General features: G+C 43.5%; 1 protein-coding gene across 2 annotated transcripts in view; it reads left to right on the forward strand.

The window, feature by feature from the left end:
• Nucleotides 1-6,270: 6,270 nt before the first annotated feature.
• ankzf1 (ankyrin repeat and zinc finger peptidyl tRNA hydrolase 1) overlaps nucleotides 6,271-26,735 on the forward strand; it is a 65,573-nt gene continuing 45,108 nt past the window's right edge. For both annotated transcript variants that reach the window (XM_084315245.1, XM_084315246.1), the window contains exons 1-9: nucleotides 6,271-6,299; nucleotides 13,708-13,841; nucleotides 14,352-14,437; nucleotides 16,881-16,983; nucleotides 17,330-17,544; nucleotides 22,241-22,350; nucleotides 22,813-22,966; nucleotides 24,837-25,059; nucleotides 26,009-26,107. In XM_084315245.1, coding sequence (XP_084171371.1) covers nucleotides 13,718-13,841; nucleotides 14,352-14,437; nucleotides 16,881-16,983; nucleotides 17,330-17,544; nucleotides 22,241-22,350; nucleotides 22,813-22,966; nucleotides 24,837-25,059; nucleotides 26,009-26,107 — 1,114 coding nt within the window. In that variant the 5' untranslated portion in view covers nucleotides 6,271-6,299; nucleotides 13,708-13,717. The remainder of the gene's footprint in view (nucleotides 6,300-13,707; nucleotides 13,842-14,351; nucleotides 14,438-16,880; nucleotides 16,984-17,329; nucleotides 17,545-22,240; nucleotides 22,351-22,812; nucleotides 22,967-24,836; nucleotides 25,060-26,008; nucleotides 26,108-26,735) is intronic.

A 26,735-nucleotide genomic window follows, 5' to 3' on the forward strand; every position in this document is an offset into this window, starting at 1 on the left:
CACTATGTGTGCGTCGGGTATATCCACATCAATAAATAGGCTATTTAGACCTTTCATTGAATCCCCAAGGCACCCAGGGGAACGACAAGAGGGGTGAGATGCAACCAACTCCAACTCTTTATAATAATAAAGAAGAAGCATCAACAGTATAAACCCAAACTGCACAGCTGGGAGTAAAAACTGTTTAAATTTTTACATCCAGTCACTCCTTTTGTCAAAGAGTATAGACCGAACTTTCCCAGAAGCCTTCCCACATGAGTCGTAGTTATGAAAAAGACATGTCAACTGTGAGTCACGTGACCAACTGACTCAAGTTTACACATAAAATCGAGCGTAGCAGACCCCTAAGCCCTACACTCTAACCCGACACTTTAACACCACAAACCTTACGTAAAGATCTTAACTCACGGAAGCCGTCGCCATAGCAACGTATTATGCTATGACGGGGGGAAACCCTGTACACGACTCCTGTTTGTAATAGGAGTCGTGTCAGGACAACATTACTTTGCTCAAGCAACGGAACATACCACCAGCTTCTACCTGCATGTGGAGCGTCAGGCTAATAGAACCTTTCTATGACTGAGTGTATGCTTGCAGACCTTGCTTAATCTCGTAACACGACTCGTCTCTCAATGTAATAATGCAGATTCACATTTCGCAACCCCATCATATGTATTGGTGAAGAAACACACAGTTTGTTTGGCCAATAATATAGTCCCCTTTTTAGGGAACTTTTTATTTATTTTTACGGCACAAAATCATGAGGGGGCCGGGGAGGGTGTAGAGGGGACCACAGGGGGAAAAGTCACTTTAGCGGCGTCTGCCGCCTCGAGCCGCTCAAGTTTTGCCACCCCGAGAAGCCCCGGAGGGACGGTAGTGGATCGGCTGCTGGTCACGTCGTTCCCTACCGTCTCCTCCGGTTGTGGATGGGCCGGCGGCAGCAGAATCGCCGTCTCTCCTCCTGGCCTTCTTGGAGGGGCCAGCAGTGGCGGCGGAGGCAGTGGTAGGCACGGCAGAGGGAGCTCGATGTCGTGGAAGCCTTCTGACTCCACCGGCAAGAACGGGAGGCGGAAAATGGGGCTGGAGCACGGACCGCTCCTCTGCCATCTCTCTGCACGTTGAGGTCATCAGCTGCAGGGCCTTCCCGAATAATCCAGCATCGGAGAGGTCGGCCATCAGAAGAGGGGCTCTCTTCTTCTCTGGCACTCGAGCCTGCTCCAGCCAAAGGTGGCGCTGGGTCAGGGTGGCCAGGGCGCGCATCTTCCCCGAGGCTATGGCCTGCACCTGGGTAAGATGCAGGACAGCTCCTGCCGCCTGGGTGATCTGATCGCATTTTACCTCGGTCAGACCCGTGCCGCCTGTCATTATCCCCGATACAAATCTAGCCAGCTGCGCGATGTTAGAAGCTGCAGCCAGCGACTGTGTACCAGCGATAAATGACTGGTCACCCCAATATGCCAATCGCCTAGCCGATCTTCCATGGAGAACCGGCTTGCATAATGGCTCCCACACCACATCCGGACAGAGGAGAGCGGCCATCGGCCTATCAAGCCGTGGCACGCCCTCTCTCATACCTTTGACCAACCCGACACCCGCGTAACTGGTACGTAGGCGGGAGTAAGTCCCATGATGTGAGACACCGCCTGGCCCCGACGAACATAGGCCCCCATTGAGGGGAAAAATGGGTAGACAATGTCCACCCCTCTCACCGGGCGACGCTGCCAGAGATGACCTATGAGATCATCGGGGGCAGGAGCAGGCAATGGCTGCGGCAGCGGCACGCCGTTTGCAGCGGCAGCTACCGCCATGAGCTCGGGAAACAAAGCCTGCAGTTCCCCCTGCTGACTTTCCTCCACCGAACCCGCATCCCTCACATGCAGCAGGCTTCGACCGGTTGAGGAGCCACAGTCTGATGTGGCTGATAGCAGGGCATCCTGCCGAAGAGGCCGAGGTGGTTCCCCGACATCCTCGAACAAGGCGCCCCAAGGAGACATTTCTCCCCCCTCCGGTGTTTCCTGGACGGGAGGGATACTCGCCTCCACAGGGCCTTCAAACAAGAATCCGTCCGACTCTTCCATGAAATCCTCAGTTTCCATCGGACATGCAGAGACCGACGCATCCTCGCTGGTCTCCAGCAATTCCCCAAACCCAGGCCGTTCGCGTCTGCAGGCCACCATCTTGCGACGTGAACGGGCAGACACGAAAAGCTTGCGTCGCAAATCCTCCGGAACCAAAAGAACCGGCCGCTCAACAACGGACGATTCCCTGGAACCAGAGGAACCAGAGTCGAGATCAGGCCACCGCCGGGGCGACGGCACCGATGCACCGGCTCCTCGGAGAGGCAAACTATCCATCGGCTGTCTCCTGGGCTGGGTTGGCAACCACGAAAGTGGCAGCAGCCCCGCACCAGCACGCACGACAGAGGCGGGAATGGAGAACCGCTGGTGAAGAGTGGGTCTACTCTCCGAGGTAGACATTATGACTTAGCTTTTTCTTTTTTAATAGTTATGAGAGAAGAAAAAACTAAGCACAATGTAAACACGTCTCAACTCTTTTCAACTAACAACACGTCAAGTGGGGATCTACCGAAGGCACTCCTTGTGGTGAAAGCGAGAAGGAGGAGAGCAGATGGCCACACACCTGCTTATGAAGGTAAGCTAACGAGGGGTGTGGTCAGACGATCAGTGCGCGACTGCGCGTGCACGTGTGCGAGGACAGTGCATGAGTGACGCCGAGCGAGAGCCACTATGATGCAGAACTTTATTTAACAGATTGCACAATGGGTACAATACAGTACGGCTCAATACACACAATTGTTAAGGGGATGCAGACCAGAGAAAGACGTTTGTCTTGTTTACATCAGGGTCCCCCCATTTTCAATTCATAGTGACATTTATGACATACACAACATACATGCCATTTATGACATAGGGACATACATGACATGCAGGTATACTGTTACATTTGTGACATATACTATATGCAAATATACAGTACTGTTACCCAGAGATCCTAACAGAAAATATATACATATGATGGGGAGGAGACTGTCCATTAGGAGGGGGTGGGTGCGTGGGTGGGAGAAAATATATACATACGGTCAGGGGCGTAGCTGTAGATTCTGGGCCCCATGAAAGAATGTATTTTTAGGGCCCCAGTAAATGTAAGCGCGCAAGAGAATATTTTTTTTTGCCATTTATTTATTGATGAAAATGCATAATATGGTTTTTACCTATACATTCGGATCAGCAGTTCAGCACCTGCACTGTTGGTGGGTGAGCCCAGTAAAGGATGTCGCATTGCGTTCATCTTCAATGAATGGACCAATGCAATAGTCTACCAAAGCCCCCCCTCTCTCTCTATATATATCTCTCACACACACACACACACACACACACACACACTTCAGAAACAAACATAGCGCTGCTGTCGGGACAAAACCTCATAACTCCAAAAACCCGCTTTTCAGCAGATGAAAAAAACACAGATTTGAGGGTGAATAGAGTTAGGAGGTTTAGACAGATGATCGGTTTAATGCTTTCCCATTGTTTAAACTTTGTAAAACCCACACACACATATGGAGGATGATCTACGGAGTTGATTTATATAATAAAAAAAATAATTCAAAAAATGGAGTTATGAGGTTTTGTCCTGACAGCAGCCATAGTATCAATGAGAGCATCAATAATACACCTGAGTGATGTCTAGTAAAAAAAAATAAAAAAAATTGGGCCCCCCCCCCCCCCCCCCCCCAGTGCTGGGCCCTTGGAATAATCCTAAACTCCCCCCCCCCCCCCCCCCCCAGCTACGCCCCTGCATACGGTGGGGAGGAGACTGTCCATTAGGAGGGGGTGGGCCGGTGGGGTTCATGTAAATATTATGTACCGATGCTATTTGTTGTATTTTAATTGTTTTATATGTCTGAGACCGAGGACAACAGTAGAAGTAAGTCCATGACTTTATTGATATATCCTTGACGTTTTGCTTGAGATGCATGCATGTCATTTGTCGTTTTTTTAACTGAATGTCAAATAAAATCAAAGACACAACCAGCAGTATTTACCTGCAGATTTTATATTTACCATCCTGCAAGAAACACAACTACACCAATATCCAGGGGATATTCTTTCCAGACAAAAACACAAGGGGTGGTAAATATCCTCCTACAGTAGCTACCTATAGCAATCATAGAGAACCAAAGGCCTCTATCATTATATCGAAGGAAATCGTCCCCAACAACCGACAAACTGACAACTTTAACCCTTTCACTGCCACACGACAAGGTTAACCCTTTACTATCACTCTACCGACGGTTAACCGCCGGTAGTGTGATAGTCAAGGCCAGATTAAGACTTCAGAGGCCCCTGGGCCAGATTCTTGTGGAGGCCCCCCACACACACATACACGTGCATGCAGGCACAGTGGCGTTTTTATATGTCACTTTAAAAAATATATAGAATATTTAGAAGTGGTGGGCTCTGAGGGCCAAGATAAAAGGACTTTGATCACCCCTGCCCACTTTGACAACCTAGGATGGCTTAGAGTAGACGACAGAGTACAGCAACTTGCAATGGGCCTGGTCTACAAGATACACTACACGACCAAGGTACCCATGTACATGTCAAAATACTTCCCAAAGGTCAGTGAATACCACGATCACAACACCAGAGGGAGCTCCACAAATCATGTTAAACCCAGATTCGGCTCAAACAAGGGACTAAACACGTTTCGCAATTATGCCACATCAATGTGGAACGCCCTACCCAAAGCTGTAAAGGAATGTGAATCACTACCCACTTTCAAAAACACTCTCAAAGAACATCTACGGGAGACTGCAATTCGAAACTGGCCCCTGTAAATGTCCTAACACAACCCCCTCCAATGTACAGTAAATTACCAAGTATGGTTTTGTCAATATTCCAATGTACAGTTTTGCTTGTACAGTTGTACAGTGTCCCCCACCCACCCCCTCCACCCACCGAACAGGGGAGTGTCCGGAGATGACAGGGGCATGTCCGGAGACAGCAGGAGAGTGTCCGGAGACAGCAAGGGAGTGTCCGGAGACGGCAGGGGCGTGTCCGGAGACAGCAGGGGAGTGTCCGGGGACAGCAAGGGGGTGTCCGGAGACAGCAGGGGCGTGTCCGGAGACAGCAGGGGAGTGTCCGGGGATGGCAGGGGCGTGTCCAGAGACAGCAGGGGAGTGTCCGGATACAGCAGGGGCGTGTCCGGAGACAGCATGGGCGTGTCCGGAGACAGCAGGGGAGTGTCCGGGGACAGTAGGGGCGTGTCCGGAGACAGCAGGGGAGTGTCCGGAGACAGCGGGGGCGTGTCCGGAGACAGCTGGGGCCCGTTCAGAATGGATTTGACTCGAGAGAGAGATCATCAGCAGGCTATTATATGATATTCAGACTCTAGATCTATTTGCAGAGCCAGATGAGATGAGGCTCTTGACAATTAATTTTGCACGTACTGTATAGCTACAGACAGTATGTGTGTATGCGCGCACTGCGGGAGGTGGCCAGAAGCGCGCAACTAGCCAACTACTATTATTACTACTATATTAATACAGTTTGATCCATCGCAAAGCGCTCCAGCGCTTGAATACGGCCGGGGGATCCGCTCTATACAATGCAGACCCACGGCTCTCGTATTATAATGAGCCCGCGAGGCGTGTTATTATTAGAGTTAATAATATTGTATATTGTTTACACTGCCTTTTTATTCCATTTTTACTTCTCCACTGTACTATAATTATGTGACTCGTATTATAATGAGCCCGCGAGGCGTGTTATTATTAGAGTTAATAATATTGTATATTGTTTACACTGCCTTTTTATTCCATTTTTACTTCTCCACTGTACTATAATTATGTGACCTGTACCTCTATGTCTTCTACTACCTGTACCTCCCCTCCCCCCGGCCCTCCCCATGCTGCTGATTTTATATTATTTTATGAAGAGAAACGTCAGACGTAATTCGAGATACGTCAGACGTACTTCGAGATACTTCCGCATTAGTCCTGTGGCGGTCGGAAGTCCTGTGGCGGTCGGAAGCATAGATATCCATGTTCTATAGATATCTATGGTCGGAAGTACCAATCTGGACCTCGAGGCTCCGAGTCTGCAGCTGGACCCTATTGCGCAGCCTGGCTCTGCGGCTCTGCAGATCAAAAACCTAGTTTTTTTATTGACGCTCTCGGGCTTCCGTACGAAGGTCCAGAATTTACGTCGTGACGTCATCACTGCTTCTTGTTCCTGAGATCTTCTTCTACAACACGTTGTTGTTGTTCATCTCTGGTGGTGAGTTTATTATATCATCATATTAAACATTTACTTATATACACACTATATTAACTATTTACTAGAGTATATACGCTGCTCGTCAGAAATGACTTAACGTTCGCTAGCTGGCAAGTTTTCAAACAATCACCAGATGGCCAGTAAAGGTAACGTTATTAGGGGAACCCTGCTGGACTAGTCGGTAGACTACCTTATGTTGATGTTATTAACTGCTCGACAAGTCAGTAGACTATACCTTATATTGATGTTATTAACTGCTCGACTAGTCAGTAGACTATACCTTATATTGATGTTATTAACTGCTCGACTAGTCAGTAGACTATACCTTATATTGATGTTATTAACTGCTCGACTAGTCAGTAGACTATACCTTATATTAATGTTATTAACTGCTCGACTAGTCAGTAGACTATACCTTATATTGATGTTATTAACTGCTTGACTAGTCAGTAGACTATACCTCATATTGATGTTATTAACTGCTTGACTAGTCAGTAGACTACCTTGTGTTGACGTTATTAACTGCTCGACTAGTCAGTAGACTATACATTGATTGATTGATTGATTGAAAAGTTTATTAACAGATTGCAGAATGGGTACAGTACAGTACAGCTCAATACATACAATTGTTAAGGGGATGCAGACCAGAGAAAGACTTTCGTCTTGTTTACATCAGGGTCCCCCATTTTCAATTCATCATAACATATATGACATGAATGAATGAATGAATGAAAACTTTATTAACAGATTGCAGAATGGGTACAGTGCAGTACAGCTCAATACATACAATTGTTAAGGGGATGCAGACCAGAGAAAGACTTTCGTCTTGTTTACACCAGGGTCCCCCATTTCCAATTCATCGTAAATGACATGACATGACATACAGATAGACAGTACTGCTACATCTATACATTTATGACATATCAGATTTGCAAATACAGTACTGTTTGTGATACAAAAGTGTCCAGAAAAAGAGTGTACATTTGGCGTAGAAACTGTACATTGGAGGAGGTTGGGTGGGTGGGGTGGGGTTGGGTGGGTGGGTGAGGGCTGTACGCAATTTAAAGGTGGCTACAAGGCTCATTCTGATAGTGGCTTTGGTAAATCAGATCACGCGTCCATCTTTCTTTCACCAAAGTACAAACAGAGAATTAAAAGTACTCCTGTAGTCTCGCGAGAGGTGCAGAAATGGGATTTGACGTCAGAGGAGACGCTCCGGTCAGTGTTTCACTACACAGACTGGAATGTGTTCCGCGACACAGATAACATTAATGTCTACACGGAAACAGTGCTGGACTATGTTTGTACTAGGGTGAAAGAAACAATCCCCACTACCAAAATGAAAGTTTACCCAAATCAAAAACCCTGGGTAGACAAATCCGTCCGTGAAGCTCTGAGAGAGCGCACCAAAGCATACAACGACGGCCTAGTGGCAGGCAACATGAATGACCACAAGGTGGCGCGATACAACGTAAGGAGGACAGTGTCAGAGGCCAAACGGCGCTACAGGGATAAAATTGAACTCCAGTTTGAACAAGCTGACTCTAGAGCTATGTGGCAGGGGCTCAAAACGATGACAGACTACAAAGGCGCCTCCCTCAAACTGAACAGTGACATCTCCTTAGCAAATGACCTCAATACCTTCTATGCGAGGTTTGATGCTGGTAATAACAACACCAGCTCACAAGCCACGGCAATGGGGGGGGGGGGGTCGGCTGCTGATGGAGGCGCAGTGTTCAGGGTAACAGAGCATGAGGTGAGGCGGACCTTTAAAAAAGTGAATATCAGGAAGGCAGCAGGTCCGGACGGCATCCCCGGCCGCGTCCTAAAAGTCTGTGCCGACCAACTGGCCCCAGTATTCACTGACATATTTAACCTGTCCTTAGAACAGGCTGTCATCCCCACCTGCCTGAAGAAGTCCACTATTATCCCTGTACCCAAAAAATCCAAGCCTGCTTGCCTCAACGACTACCGCCCTGTAGCTCTCACCTCCATAGCCATGAAGTGCTTTGAGAAGCTAGTAAAGGGCTACATCTGCTCCTCCCTCCCCATCAACATGGACCCCCTGCAATTTGCATACCGCCCCAACAGGTCCACGGAGGACGCCATAGCCCATGTGCTGCACACAGCAGCATCACACCTGGACAAGAGGCAGGGGAACTATGTGAGAATGCTATTCATCGACTACAGCTCGGCATTCAATACCATAGTCCCCTCCATACTCATAGCCAAGCTCAGGGACCTGGGCTTGGGCTATGACCTCTGCCAGTGGGTCTTGGACTTCCTGACTGGCAGACCCCAGGTGGTGAGAGCAGGCAACTGCACCTCCTCATCCATCACCCTCAACATAGGGGCCCCCCAGGGCTGTGTTCTGAGTCCCCTCCTCTACTCCCTGTACACACACGACTGTGTGGCTCAGCGGAGTAGCAATACAATCATCAAATTTGCTGACGACACAGTGGTGGTGGGCCTGATCTCTGCCAACGACGAGAGGGCCTACCTGGAAGAGGTCAAGGTCCTGGCGGGATGGTGCCAGGAAAACAGCCTCTCCCTGAACGTCAGCAAAACAAAGGAGATGATTGTGGACTTCAGGAGGTCGGGGGTCAAGGACTACAGCCCCCTCAGCATCGACGGGGCACCGGTTGAGAGAGTCAACAGCTTTAAGTACCTCGGAGCCTATATATCCGAGGACTTGACATGGACCACACACATTGACAGTGTTGTGAAGAAGGCACGACAACGCCTCTACTTCCTCAGGCGCCTAAGGAAGTTCCAAGTCAGCCAGAAGATCCTTAAGAACTTCTACTCATGTACAATAGAGAGCATCTTGACCGGCAACATCACCTCCTGGTTTGGGAATAGCACTGCACAAGACCGAAGCAGACTACAAAGAGTGACACGTTCAGCCGAACGCACAATTGGAGGGGGGCTCCCCACCCTCCAGAACATTTACTACAAGCGTTGCAAGGGCAAGGCTAAGAGAATCATTAAAGACTCCAGTCACCCGAACAACTGCCTCTTTGAACTGCTGCGGTCAGGCAAGCGATACCGGAGTCTCAAGGCGAGCACAGAAAGACTCAGAAGAAGCTTCTATCCCCAGGCCATCAGGCTGCTAAACGAACAATGAATGAACACTACACAACAACAACCACCAAACGCACATAGCACACACATCCACACGCACACACTCACTTTAAACAAACACACTGTAGCACCCACTCCACACACTTTATAGCACACACCCACTTTAAACAAACACACTGTAGCACCCACTCCCCACACTTTATATTTATGGATGAAGGATTGCACTACAACTCGTACACCTTACTGTAAATTGTACCTAAAATTGTACCTCATCCCATTTCTGCTTTGCACTAGATAGTACTGTACATTAGTACACTGCATAGTATTGTGTATTGTATATTATATGGTAACTCAGAACATTGTACATATGTCTATACCGAACACTGTGACCTCATTTTTCTTCTTCTAAATTCATGCTATATTATGTTATTTGATACTATCTTGTCTAGCACAGTCTCTGGAGCGTAACAGTAAGAAGCATTTTGTATGAAAGTATTCTGTACTTCTGTATGACAACTATTAAAGAACTTGAACTTGAACATTGGAGGTGGGGGGGGGGGGGGGGGGTTGGGTAGGGGACACACACACATTTTACACTGTACATTGGAATACTGACAAAGCCTTACTTGGTCATTTACTGTACAACTAGGTTAGGACATTTGTAGCGGCCAGTTTCGAATTGCAGTCTCACGTAGGTGTTTTTTGAGAGTTATTGATGTTATTAACTGCTCGACTAGTCAGTAGACTATACCTTATATTGATGTTATTAACTGCTCGACTAGTCGGTAGACTAACTTATGTTGATGTTATTAACTGCTTGACTAGTCAGTAGACTATACCTTATATTGATGTCATTAACTGCTCGACTAGTCAGTAGACTATACCTTATATTGATGTTATTAACTGCTCGACTAGTCAGTAGACTATACCTTATGTTGATTGATTGATTGATTAAAATCTGTATACAGATTGCAGAATGGGTACAGTACAGTACAGCTCAATGTACACAATTGTAACTTAAGGGGATGCAGACCAGAGAAAGACTTTCGTCTTGTTTACATCAGGGTCCCCCATTTTCAATTCATCATATGACATACATGACATACAGATAGACAGTACTGCTACATCTATACATTTATGACATACCAGATTTACAAATACAGTACTGTATGTGATACAAAAAGAGTATAAAAAAGAGAGTATACATTTGACGTAGAAACTGTACATTGGACCTTATGTTGACGTTATTAACTGGTAGACTAGTCAGTAGACTACCTTATGTTGACGTTATTAACTGCTCGACTAGTCAGTAGACTACCTTATGTTGATGTTATTAACTGCTCGACTAGTCAGTAGGCTACCTTATGTTGATGTTATTAACTCACTATATTGATGTTATTAACTCACTAGTCGGTAGACTACCTTATGTTGATGTTATTAACACTTTAATCGCCAATGACGTGTTTAGACGTCATTCCTAGCCATGCTCATTCTGCCGAAGACGCCGTAACTCGTCTTTGATGTCAATATTTCAAAAATCTGTGATCGAAATCATATTTCTCCTCCGGGGTCCTGAGATATACTGCTGATCTCCACTCAACTCTCTAGCGGTTCAAGAGCGCCATCTGGTGGCCGATCGGCAGATCGCCAACAGGAAGTGACTTGTCAAACAGGAAGTGCTCATCCATAAATCGTCCGGGCACTCGCGATCATTAGCAGGACTCTATCTCAACACACTGGATAATCAATCGCTCGCTAGGGCTGGGCGATATGGCCTAAATATGATATCACGATATTTTCTGACCTTTCGGCGATACACGATACACATCACAATGTTTTTCTTTTTTACCCCAAACGATTCATTATGAGGCTTACCAAGACAGTATTTGAGTTTGCAAGCTAACATTAAAGACAAAATAAAATACCCATGCATTTAGCATGTTTATATTATATATTAGATTTAGATTATTGGATTATTAGATTATAATATATTGCATATATTTAGCAATGAGATATTATATGATTTAGATATGAAATATGATGAATTGAAAATGGGGGACCCTGATGTAAACAAGACAAAAGTCTTTCTCTGGTCTGCATCCCCTTAACAATTGTATGTATTGAGCTGTACTGTACCCATTCTGCAATATGTTAATAAAGTTTTAAATAAATCAATCAATCAATAGCATTTTAGCATTTTTATGAAACTACTGTATATTTGTATGTCGCTAAATGTTTTGATGAATTGAAAATGGAGGACCCTTATGTAAAAAAGCCGAAAGTCTTTTTCTGGTCTTCATCCTCCTGTACTGTATTGTACCCATTCTGCAATATGTTAATAAAGTTTTCATTCATTCATTCTGACGGACAACAGAATAATTTTGATTGACAGTCGAGTCTGCCAATTACGTCACACCGCTTGCACCCGCCCTGCTGTTCTTGGCACCAATCGGCAAGCGCCATTAGTTTTTGACTTCCTGAATGTCCGGTGTGCTGACATCAACAAAGCTACTTACATTAGCTCCCCGCAACCGACTAGTAGGAGACCAGTGCACCACAGGATGACTAAATGAGCCATAATGATTTTACCTCAACGAATGTTATAATAAAAGCCTTTCCATACATCTGTCTGATTGAAAACTTTATTAACAGACCGCGGAATGGGCATATCTCAACACAGGCTGAGATATGAACGAGTAACGTGTGGACCAGATTGACGCGACACAATCCTATTGGGCAAAACATCACGATATCCACGATACGTTGAAAAAGTGTATTGTTAATGAACTGTACCCGATATTTATATAATATCGTCATATCGCCCAGCCCTATCGCTCGCCCTAACTCAATAAACAACGTTATTTGGACGTATATAGTATTATACAACCTGGAAATGGTTCATCAGGATCAACATCCCATAATCGAAAACTGTCTACTCCACGCTGATCGTCCAACGGCGCGAGGAAGATACGGTGAGTTTCAACGTTATTTTCTAACGTATTATTATTATTATTTTTTAAATATTTTTCCCCCTCCATTTTCCTCCGATTTTCTCCCATCCCAATGTTAGTCGTTATGCCAATTCCCAATCCCCTTCCTGGTCGCTGCGCACTTACCCCCCACAGTCAGATCATCTGGGAGAGTGGAGGCTATCACGTGCTTCCTCCGACACACGTCCAGCCAATCAACCGCTTCTTTTCACCTGGCAGGATCACACTATCCCACTCAGGTCCCATCCGCGCTTAGCAGGCGCCCCGACCGAACTGTAGGAGTCGCTGTTTACAACGACCCGGACCCACCCCGCCAGCTTCTCCCACCCTCTAATACTGCCAATTGTATTAGTGTGAACGGCCAGCCAAGCTGGTGACAACCCCGGAGCTGTGAGCTGGATTCGAACAGGCGAATCCAGCTCACAGCTCCGGGGTTGGTGACGAACGCAATCTCCGCTACGCCACCTAACCGCCCCATTTTCTAACGTATTCTATACTAACTGATCTGATGATCATATGACCCACACTAGATGAATGGTATAACGTTGCCCATGGAATTATAAACGCCCCCTCGCCCATCCGGTCAATATCAGATGATACGTAGTAACTTCTAGAAGTACCTCCAGTTGAAATTTTTCATCTGGCAACGATCGCTACCAAACTGTATTTGATCATCAATATAATGCATTTGGAGCTATAAATCAAGTTCTGGAGAAAGCTGCAGAAAACGATAAAAACATACTTATACTTTAGACCATATTTTAGTATGAATATGTGAATGAAAAAGTATATCGTTGCTACACCCTGAACAATGGATATAGGACATTGAATGGGCCATAATAATGGCAATTTAGCAATAGAATTTAAAAAGTTATAGCCCTGCAAAGAAGGGGAACTTCTCCATAGACAAATAGAGCTGGCTAGGGATGGTAAATTATGAATTTAACCATGGCGATCAAAGTGTTAACTGCTCGACTAGTCAGTAGACTACCTTATGTTGATGTTATTAACTGATCGACTAGTCAGTAGGCTACCTTTACCTTATGTTGATGTTATTAACTACTCGACTAGTCAGGCTACTTTATGTTAATGTTATTAACTGCTCGACTAGTTGGTAGGCATCCTTATGTTGACATTATTGTGTAACGTTACGCGTGTCATTCATACATAACTAACTTGGCCATGTAACGTAATGATGGCTTAGAAAAATAAAATGCTGTTTTGTACTACTAAGTGACTACTAATGTTAGCTCTGACCTCCGTATGAAAGATGTTAATTAAAACGAGGCCAGTCGACAACCCGCCGTGTTTTCATAACGTCTCTCTCTCTAAAGGGTTCACACTATGACCTGTACAGACTATTGTTCTGTCTTTGACTGCTGTCTTCAAGAAGAGGCTCTGTGTGGGATAAGAGAAGTAAGCAGCGTCCAGGAGGACCAGCCTGTCCACCATGACACAGCTAGAGAAGGTAAGGGAGGATCCACCATGACACTAGGGCTGACCTTCGAATTTCTTTTTGGAATATCTAGGTAATTGTGATGAATCAAGATTCAAGAAGAGATTTAAAGGAAAACTCCAACATTTTGGGAAATTAGCTTATTTGCCATCTACCCTGGAGTTAGACAAGAAGATACATACCCCTTTTCTTCTCTGTGCATGCAGTAGGAGTAGGAAGACGTTGGGAACTAGGCTAATGGAGGAACCTACTTCCAGTGACTGATGCTAAGCTAGGCTAACGGTGCACGTCTTCCTACTCCTACTGCATGCTCAGAGAAGAAAAAAAGGTATGTGTCTTCTTGTCTAACTCCAGGGTAGATGGCAAATAAGCTAATTTCCCAAAATGTTGGAGTTTTCCTTTAAATCTAATTAAGTGGTTTGTTGTAACCACCGAGAATGGAAAGAGTCCCACCCCTAGCTGGCTACATGTCAGTACAGCAGCTAGTTGTTGAAACATTTGGACGCTGACTTCTCCTCACAGGAGAGACGGAGCCGGAGGAGAGGTCGGTGTCGGACAGGATGGTCTGCTCAGCCTGCCGCTGGCCCTTCGACACTCGCGACGATCAGGTGAAGTGAACGACCCCCCAAGTGTCTGGAAGTAGGGCTGGGCGATTAATCGATTTGTTTTTTTAAGAGTCACCTTTTATTTGACATAAAAAGTGATGTTTGGTGAAAGTTAGATTTGCGCTTTATTAATCCCAATAGGGAAATTCATTCTTGTTTGATGATCAAGAAGAGGCACCTTTTATTTGTTTTTAAGTGACGTTTGGTGAAAAAGCAAGTTATTGCACTATTAATCCCAATAGGGACATTCATCTTTGTTTGATCAAGAGTAACCTTTTATATATATATATATTAGTGCTGTCAGGCGATTAAAAAAGATTATCTATCAGGATTTGTAATGAATTAATCTAATTAATCGCATTTTAATCGCATAACCATTTTATGTCTGATATTCTATATTCTATAATCATATTTCAAATTGCATGTGTCCGGATGGCAGAATTCAGTACTGTATCTACAAAACCTTCTGTTTAATCATCTTCCCTTTATTCATTTGCTTAGATTTTTCAGGTCTGGTCAATTTGTGCATGGTGTTATTCACAGTCAAAGATAAAAATAAAATGTAATTGATATTCTCATTTGGTTCATTACAATTTACTGAAGCCTAGTAACAGACACAGTATTTCTGACACTGGGAATACATTCCCTAAGATCTATAGATGTCCCTAGAATCAGATACCAAGAACATGCAAATGGACCATATTCAAAAAAAGTCTGTAAATGTGTATTCTACGTTCTTATGGAATGAATGAGATAAAAAAGAATTATTATATAAAAAGAAAAAAAAATTGTAATACATTTTTAATTAATTTTCATAACGCGTTAATTTGCTGTGTAATTAATTAATCTAATTAACGCGATAAACTGACAGCCCTAATATATATATATATATATATATATATATATATATATATATATATATATATATATATATATATATATATATATATATTATAATTTCTTTTTTTTAAGTGAAGATTGGTGAACGTTTTTGGTGTGAAAAAAATCTGATATTTTATAATCGCCCAGCCCCTATCTGGAAGTTGGTACTGCCTACAATTTTGTTGGTATTTTTTAGCCTAAGAACAATTTAGACGTTGTAATGCCCGTAGATTACCATCAAAATAAAGCATGTCCTGCCCAGGCCTGAATAGTTGAAGGTGTTGATTTTGTGCATTCTTGCTGCATACTGTTTGTTTCCTGGGTATGCAATAAACTTTCAGACGTATCCAGGGTTTTTAGTAGGGCTGCAACGATTAGTCGACATAATCGACGACGTCGATTATAAAAAATCGTTGACGAGAAATTGTTGCGTCGATTAGTCATTAAAAAAAAATTTTTTTTTTTTTTTTTTTTTTTTTTTTTTTGTGCACTACCTATCTTTGTGAGAGTGGCTTCTCAGGGTTCCAGACAACATCATAACATGATGATCCCATAGCAAATTTTGGACATTGAAAACATTGTTCCCCTGCAGGAGATGATGATCAGACTAGACACACAATACATTACACACGCACTCCTCTCACTCACACACAGCGATCAGAGTAAGACACACACATACACACTCCTCTCACTCACACACAGCGATCAGAGTAAGACACACACACATACACACTCCTCTCACTCACACACAGCGATCAGAGTAAGACACACACACATTCACACTCCTCTCTCTCACACACAGCGATCAGAGTAAGACACACACACATTCACACTCCTCTCACTCACACACAGCGATCAGAGTAAGACACACACACATACACAAATTACACAGTACACACCTCTCACTCACACAGCGATCAGAGTAAGACACACACAAATTACACAGTACACACACTCCTCTCACTCACACAGCGATCAGAGTAAGACACACACACATACACACACACACGGACTCCTCTCACACACAAACCAAAGTTATTTAAAGTACACTTCCACTTTAATTTGTATTATTTAATTTATTTATCTTGTTATGAGTGATTGCTGTATTGTTCTTCAAATACATTTTCATTTAAAGTGGCTTAAAGATCCAAATTCAAATGTTTCATGAGTCATTATTTTAATTTGCTATGGGATCATCATGTTATGATGTTGTTTGGTCCTGACAAGAGTCTCAAAGTCTGGGGTGATGGTAGACAAGCAACTCTGAGGTCATGCTCAATGTCCAATCTGTTCCTCTGCTCTGTCTTCAGCTGGGCCAGAGCTGAGAAGCCACTTTCACAAAGATAGGTAATAAAAAAAAAAAAATCATTTTTTTTTGTTGTTTACATTGGTTTTCGATTAGTCGACTAATCGAAAAAAATAATCGACAGGTTAGTCGACTACCAAATTAGTCATTAGTTGCAGCCCTAGTTTTTAGATTCAAGAACTTCTCTAGACTAACGACAGGGGGTTGTTATTGGATCTGTGTCGAAGTCGCTGTTTGATGACGGTCAAACTCTCTTAGCTGGAGCACTACAAGCTCGACTGGCACCGGTTCAACTTGAGACTAAAGATGGCGGGACTGGGACCGGTCACGGCAGACGAGTTTGAGACCAAAACTGGAACAGGTCAGTGTTCCTTACCTTCTTATTATTCTTTGCACTCAATGTTACATATCTCTGTGTATCTCTTGTCTAAAGTGTTCAATAAAATATGAATTGTATGGTGCGCCAGGGTGGACCCCTGGCGACCTTTGCCGAATGTCTTCCCCCCCTCTATCTCCCATACTTCCTCTCTCTCTCTCTCTCTCTACCGGACTGCCCGGTAGCAAAAAAACAATAAAACATCTACCAAAAACATAATTAAAAGAATATAAAATGAAAATATGAATTGTATAATAGCTAACATGTAGGTCAGTGAGGAGTAGACCTAGAATGGTTGACATTTTAAATAATTGCGTTTGTCTCTTTTCAGGAGACATGTCCAGTATCTCTGGGTCAGAGTCTGAGTCGGAGGAAGAGGAAGAGGAAGAGGACAGCGATTGGACAAGAAAAAGCAGTGATGTCATCACCCACACAGATAAGGAGGATCCTTCTGATTCCCTCCCCGGTCGGTTCTCCAGCAAGGTGGTGTTTCAAAACTCAGAGGGACAGTACCTGGCTGTCTACCGATGTGCTCTCCACGGCAAGGTGAGTCTTAACACTTTCAGTGCCCATGACGTCATATCACGTTTTATCAGCCCAATGCCTGAATGCCCACAACGTTTATTAGCGTTTTATTTTTTTATTAGCGATCTGAATTCATATTTCATCAACCGAGTCTCCCGTTGGTATGCAACCCCTGTAGGAGCTCAGATGTGAAAAAACCGCCCCCTATTGTCTCCCAGATGGTAATGCACCCTTTTGGAATGCACTCAATGAAAATGGATGAGAAAATAAAAATCCGGAATCCACATTTTACTTCTCAGGCATGTAACCCGAGCCGATCGGATTCATTGTGGACCCTCAGAACAGCGTGGAATACATTATGTACAGTATGTAGCGTTGGATCAATAAAAGCGATCGATATTTGGAATGGCGATCAGGAATTGGAATAATCTTTTTGGATAACATCTGATCTCTGGTAAGGAATCTATTTTACCAGTCTTAGGATAATCAGACCTGTTTTCACGGAGATATAAGCTTTTCCCCTATGTGTGTGTGGCTGTGTTGCTGTGCGAGCGATCAGGAAATAAGAGAATCGATTTTTCAGATCGCCTATATAGCGTGCATACGTACACATATACTATCGATAATCTAGCGTTTATTTGAAAACGTTTCATAAATAGGCAGAAAAATTTCAATGTTTTTGTGTATTCTAGAATATTCCAGTAAAGGGCGATTATCACGGAATCTTTATATTTCCCTTGAAAATGAGGGCTTTTCAAAATGCTATAAAACGAAAATGAACCGATAAAAAAAACAATCCGTTTCGACAATGTTGACTGCAAACAAGTCAGTGATAAGCGACGGGCAGATTAGACACATAGCCATAATTTTAAACATAGATTAGGCGTTTTAACGCTATCATTGAAGTGGGTGGTGGCACTCAAGCACTAAATCGTGCGCCCCCTGCTGGCACTGAAAGTGTTAACAGGAAGAGGAAGAGGTGAATCTTAACAGGAAGAGGTAGAGGTGAGTCTTAACAGGAACAGGAAGAGGTAGAGGTGAGTCTTAACAGGAACAGGAAGAGGTAGAGGTGAGTCTTAACAGGAACAGGAAGAGGTAGAGGTGAGTCTTAACTGGAAGAGGTAGAAGTGAGTCTTAACAGGAAGAGGAAGAGGTAGAAGTGAGTCTTAACAGGAAGAGGAAGAGGTAGATGTGAGTCTTAACAGGAAGAGGAAGAGGTAGAGGTGAGTCATAACAGGAAGAGGAAGAGGTAGAAGTGAGTCATAACAGGAAGAGGAAGAGGTGGAGGTGACTCCTAACTGGAAGAGGTGAGTCTTAACACTTTCAGTGCCACGAGGTGGCGCCAGAGTTAGCACTGGAATGCCACCATCGGCGCCCATGTTAACCTTAATATCGCCTAATCTATGTTTTAAATTATGGCTATGTGTCTAATCTGCCCGTCGCTTATCAAAGAATCCTTTTCCAGTCAGTGCTGTCAAGGCAGATTGGTTTTTTATCGCTTCATTTCCGTTTGAGAGCATTTTGAAAAGCACCCGTTTTGAGGTAAAAAACAGTCCATTCTGGACCATTCTATGATAATCGTCTTTTACTGGAATATTCCAGAACGTTGATATTTGTCGGCCTATTTATGAATCGTTTTCAAATAAACGCTAGATGATCAATATTATACATACACGCACGCCCATTCGAGCCGCGCACGGATAATCGCTGTGTTCATTTCCTCTTGGATTTTTACAGTGTAACCGATAGAGGACATTTCACAAAACAGCTTATATCTTCATCAAAATGAGTCTGATTATCCTAACACTGATAACATAGATTCCTTACCTGACATCAGATGGTATCCAACTGGTATATTCCAATTCCTGATCACCATTCGAAAAAATCGATAAGTGTATAGATCCAACGTGATACAGTAGAACACATGATTCCGCGGGGTTCAGAGGCTCCAGAATGAACTCTGATAACCCGGCTGCATCAGTGGACTGGAAAATGTGAAGTACAGGATTTTTTCCCCCATCCATTTTCATTGAGTCCATTCCAAAATCCCTTATGTCATCTGGGAGACGATAGGGGGCGCTTTTTTCCACATCTGATCGCCGGCGGCGCTCAGGTAGACTAGGGTAGGCTCGCGTGATGCAATATGATTTCAGATCGCTAAAAAAAGAAAAAAAAATCAGAGAAATCTCGCGAGTGGCTTTCAACGAGATATTAATAATTCCGAGAAAACTCGTGAGTGGCATAGAAAGTGTTAACAGGAAGAGGTAGAGGTGAGTCTTAACAGGAAGAGGAAGAGGTAGAGGTGAGTCTTAACAGGAAGAGGAAGAGGTAGAAGTGAGTCTTAACAGGAAGAGGAAGAGGTAGAAGTGAGTCTTAACAGGAAGAGGAAGAGGTAGAAGTGAGTCATAACAGGAAGAGGTGAGTCTTAACTGGAAGAGGAAGAGGTGGAGGTGAGTCCTAACTGGAAGAGGTGAGTCTTAACTGGAAGAAGTAGAGGAAGAGGAAGAGGTGGAGGTGAGTCTTAACAGGAAGAGGTAGCGGAAGAGGTAGAGGTGAGTCCTAACTGGAAGAGGTAGAGGTGAGTCTTAACAGGACGAGGTAGAGGTAGCCGAATTATCAAAATCACTAAGTCAAATATGGTAATTTAGCTTGGTGATACTGGTGCACAACAGCACAACAGTTTTACACAGTGCTCATAGTACAGTGCAAGATGAGCGCTATACATATCACTCAACATAACATTCAATACTATGTACATGAGTTCAGAGGTTATTATATGATTTTGGGGTGGTTAGGGTTAGTTGGTTACCATCTTAGGGATGGTTACACCTAAATGAACTGGCGTTTTTGAATGTACTCTTCATATCGGTAGCTTCCTCTCCATGGTTGTCCTTAAAGGAACACGCCAACTTTTTGGGAAATTAGCTTATTTGCCATCTACCCTGGAGTTAGACAAGCAGATACATACCCTTTTCTTCTGTGTGCATGCATTAGGCTTAGGGAACAGCCGCACCGCTAGCCTAGCTTAGCATCATTCACTGGAAGTAGGTGTGCCAGTGTAGCCTAGTTCCCAACAGTAAGTAAGTAAGTAAGTAAACTTTATTTGTATAGCACCTTTCTCAGATAAAATCACAAAGTGCTTCACAGAAGTAAAACATAGCAACATAGAGATGAACGCACTACACATAAAACAATTCTGACACATCGTAAGCATAGTTACAATTAAATAACTAAATATGAGTGCAACTAAAAACAAAACAACAATTATAAATAAATAAACAACGTATACAACCAGGAATTATTTAAAAGCCTGTCTGAATAAAAACGTTTTCAACTGTTCCTTAAAAGTGGATAGGGAGTCAAGTGAACACATAGAAAGGGGGAGGGTGTTCCAAAGGGTAGGGGCCATAAATTGGAAGGACCGGTCACCTTTTGTTATTAACCGGGTCCGTGGGACAACCAGGAGATTTTGGTGGGAGGACCTAAGTGCACGACTGGGGGAGTAGGGGCGCAGTAAATTAAAAATGTACACAGGGGATCTACCTTGGAGGGCTTTAAAAGTTAAAACAAGAATTTTAAAATGGACACGATAATTAATGGGGAGCCAATGTAGAGTGGATAAAATGGGGGTGATGTGGGCACGCCTACTTGTCCCAGTTAAAAGCCTTGCCGCTGCATTTTGAATGATTTGCAAGCGGTTTAGCACAGATTTATCCAGACAGGTAAAAATTGAATTGCAGTCACGAAATACACTCCAAATACAACTCCAAAACTTTTCTGTAAACATGTTGTGACCTGTGTATTTACCACGTGAAGAAAAAAAGAAAGACAATTTGACATTTTCGTTTTCTAAGCAGATATATACTCGGAACTATTTTTTGCCGAACCATTTCATCACCCCAAAAGCCAAGTAAAAAAATAAAAAATAAAAAAACAGAACCCAGGCCATGGTGGGTTTTCTGGTTCTCAGGCCTATCGCTCCTCCTGACCTCCAGTACCTTCTCTAGGGCTAGATGCAGGCTTCGCACAAGGTCCTTGAAGTGCTTAAAGTGCTTGATTAAAAAATATATATATATTCGAGGCCTGGAATTCCTTTAAAACAGCAATCTTTAAGCACAAGGTGCTTAAAAAGTCCTTGAAATTAAAATCAACCATTCGCATTGAAAGTTTTGTTCATCCATGATAAAAAATAGTTCTGAATCAAGAAATATAATTCTTTAATCTAAAGTGTAACTAATTGTCGGAAATTTTTTTAAGCCATAAATATTGGATGCGATTTTCTTTTCAATAAAAAATGCATTTAAAAGTGAATTGTATCCTTTTAAATGCCCTTTTAAGATGGAAAATAGTGCTTAGAAAATTACTTGAAAGTCCTTGAATTTCATTTTGTAATGTCTGTGGGAACCCTGTAAAGATGAGGCTTCATGCTTTAGGTAATTGGCGTGATTGTTTAGCAAGCACGTTTACTGTGTGGGTGGGCCAATGGGTGGGGTTCGCAATGTCAACTTCTGATATCGGAGAGGGGGCGAAGTCTTGTGATTGTAAGTAGGTCGACCGTGGATACAAACCTGTATTAAGAGGATCACAGTGTTGTATGCAACCCTTCTCTTCCGGGAAGCTCTTGACACAATGATTAGATGGTCAATGGCTCACGGATCCTTCGGTGCCACTGCCTACAAGGCTAATTGCCTTTTTCTGTGTCTCTTGATTATTGAAGTCAGACGATGAGGGAGACTCGGCCGCTTCCCTGAAGGCCATAAGCAGCAAGACCGTGTGGGTCGTTCTGATGACCGGCGGGGGTCACTTCGCAGGTGCGGTCTTCAAAGGGTCAGTGGTTGCCTCGTTTCATATTTAGAGATTTTCAATAATAAAAAACGAATAAGATTCAGACCTAGAGGTGTGATACGTTCTGTGTAGGGATGTTCGATATTGGCTTTTTTATCGATATACCGATATTGCCCAACTCTTAATTTCCGATACCGATATCAACCGATACTGATATATGCAGGGTTTCCCCCCCCAAAAGAACTGAATAATTTCAGGTAATTAACATTACAAATCTCTTGTCGTGGAATTAACACATCATTATGCATACTTTTGACAATAAATAAAATAAGAATTAGTTCTTACTTTCTTGCCTGGGTAAATAAAGGTTAAATTTATTTTAAATTTTTTTTAAACCGATACCGATAATTTCCGATATTACATTTTAATGCCAATATCGGACATCCCTAGTTCTGTGTTTACATGTAGAAGAAAGGTTCTTCATTTCTGTGTTTACATGTACAGGAAGGAGGTTCTTCAGCACAAGACCTTCCATCGATACACAGTGCGAGCCAAGAGAGGCACGGCTCAGGGCCTCAAAGATGCACAGAACCGCGGCCACGCACCAAAGTCAGCCGGGGCTGCCCTGAGGCGACACAACGAGGCTGCACTAGTCAAGGTAAACTTAAAACCTTAAGCTAACATTGTTGTGACTCTCTTGACTTAAAACCTCCAAGCTAACATTGTTGTGACTCCTGACTTAAAACCTCAGAGCTAACATTGTTGCTGCTGTGAACACACTGTCACCCGTCCCCCGAACTATGAATCACTAAAGACACTTTTTTAACTGCTGCTGTGACCCACTGTCACCTCCATTAAATACTGATCGGAATGTGCAATGTTACTCACTGTGCCTTGTATATATATTTTTATCTATTTTCTACCTTATTTTCTAGCACTCGCTTGTATTTAAATATGTTTAAGTTAAGTATTGTGTGACTTTGTCCGTGAAGGGCGGACTAGCAAAGATTTTCATTGTATGGCAAACTGTCTGTTTAACTATGCACATGACAACAAACAATCTTGAATCTGGTTGGTTCCTGACTTAAAACCGCCAAGCTAACATTGTTGTGACTCTCTTGACTTAAAACCTCCAAGCTAACATTGTTGTGACTCCTGACTTAAAATAATAACCTGGGCATTATCCTGGACTCCACCCTTTCCTATCAAGCCCATGTCAGTTCTGTCACCAAATCCACCTCAGAAACATCTCCAGACTCCGACCATCACTTTCCGACTCTACAACACTTCCAGTTGCTGGGCTGGCTCCCTCTGGAAGCCAGGTCCGTGCAACTTCAGCTCAATATAGTTCACAACATTTATAATAATAGGGCCCCCTCTTATCTTACAAATTATTTTCAGTGGAACAGGAACATGCATACCCATAACACCAGAGCCAGCATTGCCGACCTGTGTATTCCAAGGTTCAAAACAATATGGGCAAATGTTCTTTTAAATTCTGGGGAGCCACAAATTGGAATTTGCTACCTTCACAGCTAAAATGCATTAGTAGCCGACGCAATTTTAAGAAAAAGGTCAAATCATGGCTCCTCGACAATGTCAAAAACTAGATTTTAAAATGCATGAAAATGTTGTCTGATACATTGTTGTCTGCATTTAAAATGTTTATGTCTATGTCGTTTGTCAAATTGTTATTTGTGGTCATGTTTTGTATTGCTCGTCTGTCTGAGACCAAGGACCACAATGGAAATAAGTCTTGACTTTTTTTGTGTAGCATCCTTGACGTTTTTCTGGAATCTTGTATTAAAAAAAATTTAATCAAATCAAAAGCTGCGACCCTCATCCATGCCGTCACCTCCCGCCTGAACTACTGCAACGGGATCCTGTCCGGGGTTCCAAGCAAAAACCCTGGACAGGCTCCAGTATGTTCAAAACTCAGCTGCCAGGGTTCTCACCCGCACCAAATCCTGGCAGCACATCACCCCCACCCTCATCCACCTCCACTGGCTCCCCATCAAATCCTGCATCACCTACAAAACCCTCCACGCTCTGGCACCTCAGTACCTCGCTGACCTCCTCAGTCATGGTCCCTGCGATCCACAGACACTGGTCAGCTCTCCATTCCCCGAACCAGACTGCGGACCTTCGGGACAGAGCTTTCAGTGGGGCAGCACCCACCCTCTGGTACTCCCTCCCCGCAGAACTCCGCAACGCCCCAACTCTGGATTCATTAAAAAAAAACTCCTCAAAACCCACCTCTTCAACTTGGCCTTTAACCCCTAATTTACCACTTTGTATGTTGTGTCTGTCGACTATGTTTGTTACTTTTGTTAGTTTTTTCCCCCTATGTATAGCGACCTTGGGTCTTTTGAAAGGCGCTATATATAAAACTAATTCTTATTATTAAAACCTCCAAGCTAACATTGTTGCGACTCTCCTGACTTAAAACATCCCAAGTGAACATTGTTGCGACTCCTGACCAACATCGCTGACTTGTGGTTTGTAAATGTAGTTGTTTCTTCTTGCAGGAGATCCAGGATCTTCTGGAGAGCTGGGCGGAACACCTGCAGGAGGCCAGTGGGATCTTCCTGCGTGCCCCCAGCTACAACAGAACCACATTCTTTGGTGGACGTGCCGCTCCACTGGACAAGAAGGACCCCCGGATTCACACCCTGCCCTTCCCCACGAGACGAGCCACCTTCAAAGAGATCAAGAGAGTGCACCACGTTCTCTCCACTGTCCATGTCTATGGTAAGAAATATAGAGGATAAACCATGTTCTCTTTACTGTCCATGTCTATGGTAAGAGATATATAATAGAGAGTACGCCATGGTCTCTCCACTGTTCATGTCTATGGTAAGAGCCACATTTAAAGCGATACAGAGTACATCATGTTCTCTCCACTGTTCATGTCTATGGTAAGAGATACAGAGAGTACATCATGTTCTCTCCACTGTCCATGTCTATGCTAAGAGTCAACACCACGTACTTGGATGAATAGTGTGTTGTCTGCCTGTTGTCTCATCGTAGACGACACATTATAGGTTACCCAGCAGGCTATAATTGACCTATCTTAAAACCCTGCCTTCTTTTCTCAAACCTCCAATCACAGCTGTTGCTTCTCTCGAACAAACCTCGTTTAAGGGTTAAGTCAAGTCAAGAGTTTTATTTGTCACGGCATACAAGGCATACAGTGAAATGCGGGTGGTCATGCCCGCAGCGATTGTGCAATAATACAAGTAATGAGAATAAGACGTAACAGGTATAATGTACATAAAGTTTAAAAAAAAATATGCATGGTAAAAGACATGCTAAGGTCCTGCCATAGTGCAATACAGTGTTAGCTACGGATGAGGCACTGGGTCTTATGTACACTACTATACAATACTATGCTATACAATATACAGTTATACTACAACAGTTGTGATTGAAGGATCAAGAAAAGAGGGCGGGCTTAAGATGGGTCAACTCAATTGGCACCCGTGTGCTTTGGTTGTAGTAACCGAGTTCTGTAGACCAGCACACCCGTGACAATAACCACCATGTTGTACATGGCACCATCTTGAGTTATGTTCCTACTTTTAAACCTTTTAAACGGGGAAAGAGACGGAGGTCTCCACCATCTTGAGTTATGTTCCTACTTTTATACATGTTTTATAATTGTTTCAAACCTTTTAACCCTTGTGAACCTTCTAAACAGGCAAAGAGACGGAGGTCTCCACCATCTTGAGTCCCTCTAAGAAAGTATGGAAAAAAGCTGCCAAACCTACGCCACCAAACCCTGATCCGGAGACAAATGGTTTGTGTGTGGATGTTGTTTTATATCTCTCTTTCTTAGATATATAAGTTGTGGGCTTGATTTTTCAGTCTGCACAAGGCTGAGGTGTATATAGGGAGGTGTAGTGGTTACGTCATTGTTGTTTCCGGCCGGTCCACCTCGCTTGAAATCGCAATGTATTTCCAATGGACACATTTCTAAATCGTCTCGTTTAAAACAAATAACGCATGAACATTGGCACGGTGTACCTTTCTGTGTGTATTCATCCACAATCTATAGCTCAACATGAAACAATTTGCAATTAATCGTAAAAAAATTACGTATACTTTTATTTCAACCAAAAATGCTTAAACAATAATGTTAGTGATGGAAGGGAACTCATTTTGTGTTCATGTTCATGAGGCAGAATTATTACAATAGCCGATAATACATTTTCCCCATGATGAATATATATGGGTGGACCGCGCAGGAAACTAAAGTGACGTCAGACTACACCTCCCTATAACAGTTTGTAGATCAGCTCTGACTTAAACCCTTTCACTGCCGCACTACCAAACGGTTAACCCTTTCACTGAGACAATACACAGAAGGTTAACCCTTTCACTGCCACACAACAGCAGGTTAACCCTTTCACGGCCACACTACAGAA

Source organism: Notolepis coatsorum (assembly GCF_963971535.1).
Source record: "Notolepis coatsorum genome assembly, chromosome: 5".
NCBI classification, from domain to species: Eukaryota; Metazoa; Chordata; class Actinopteri; order Aulopiformes; family Paralepididae; genus Notolepis; species Notolepis coatsorum.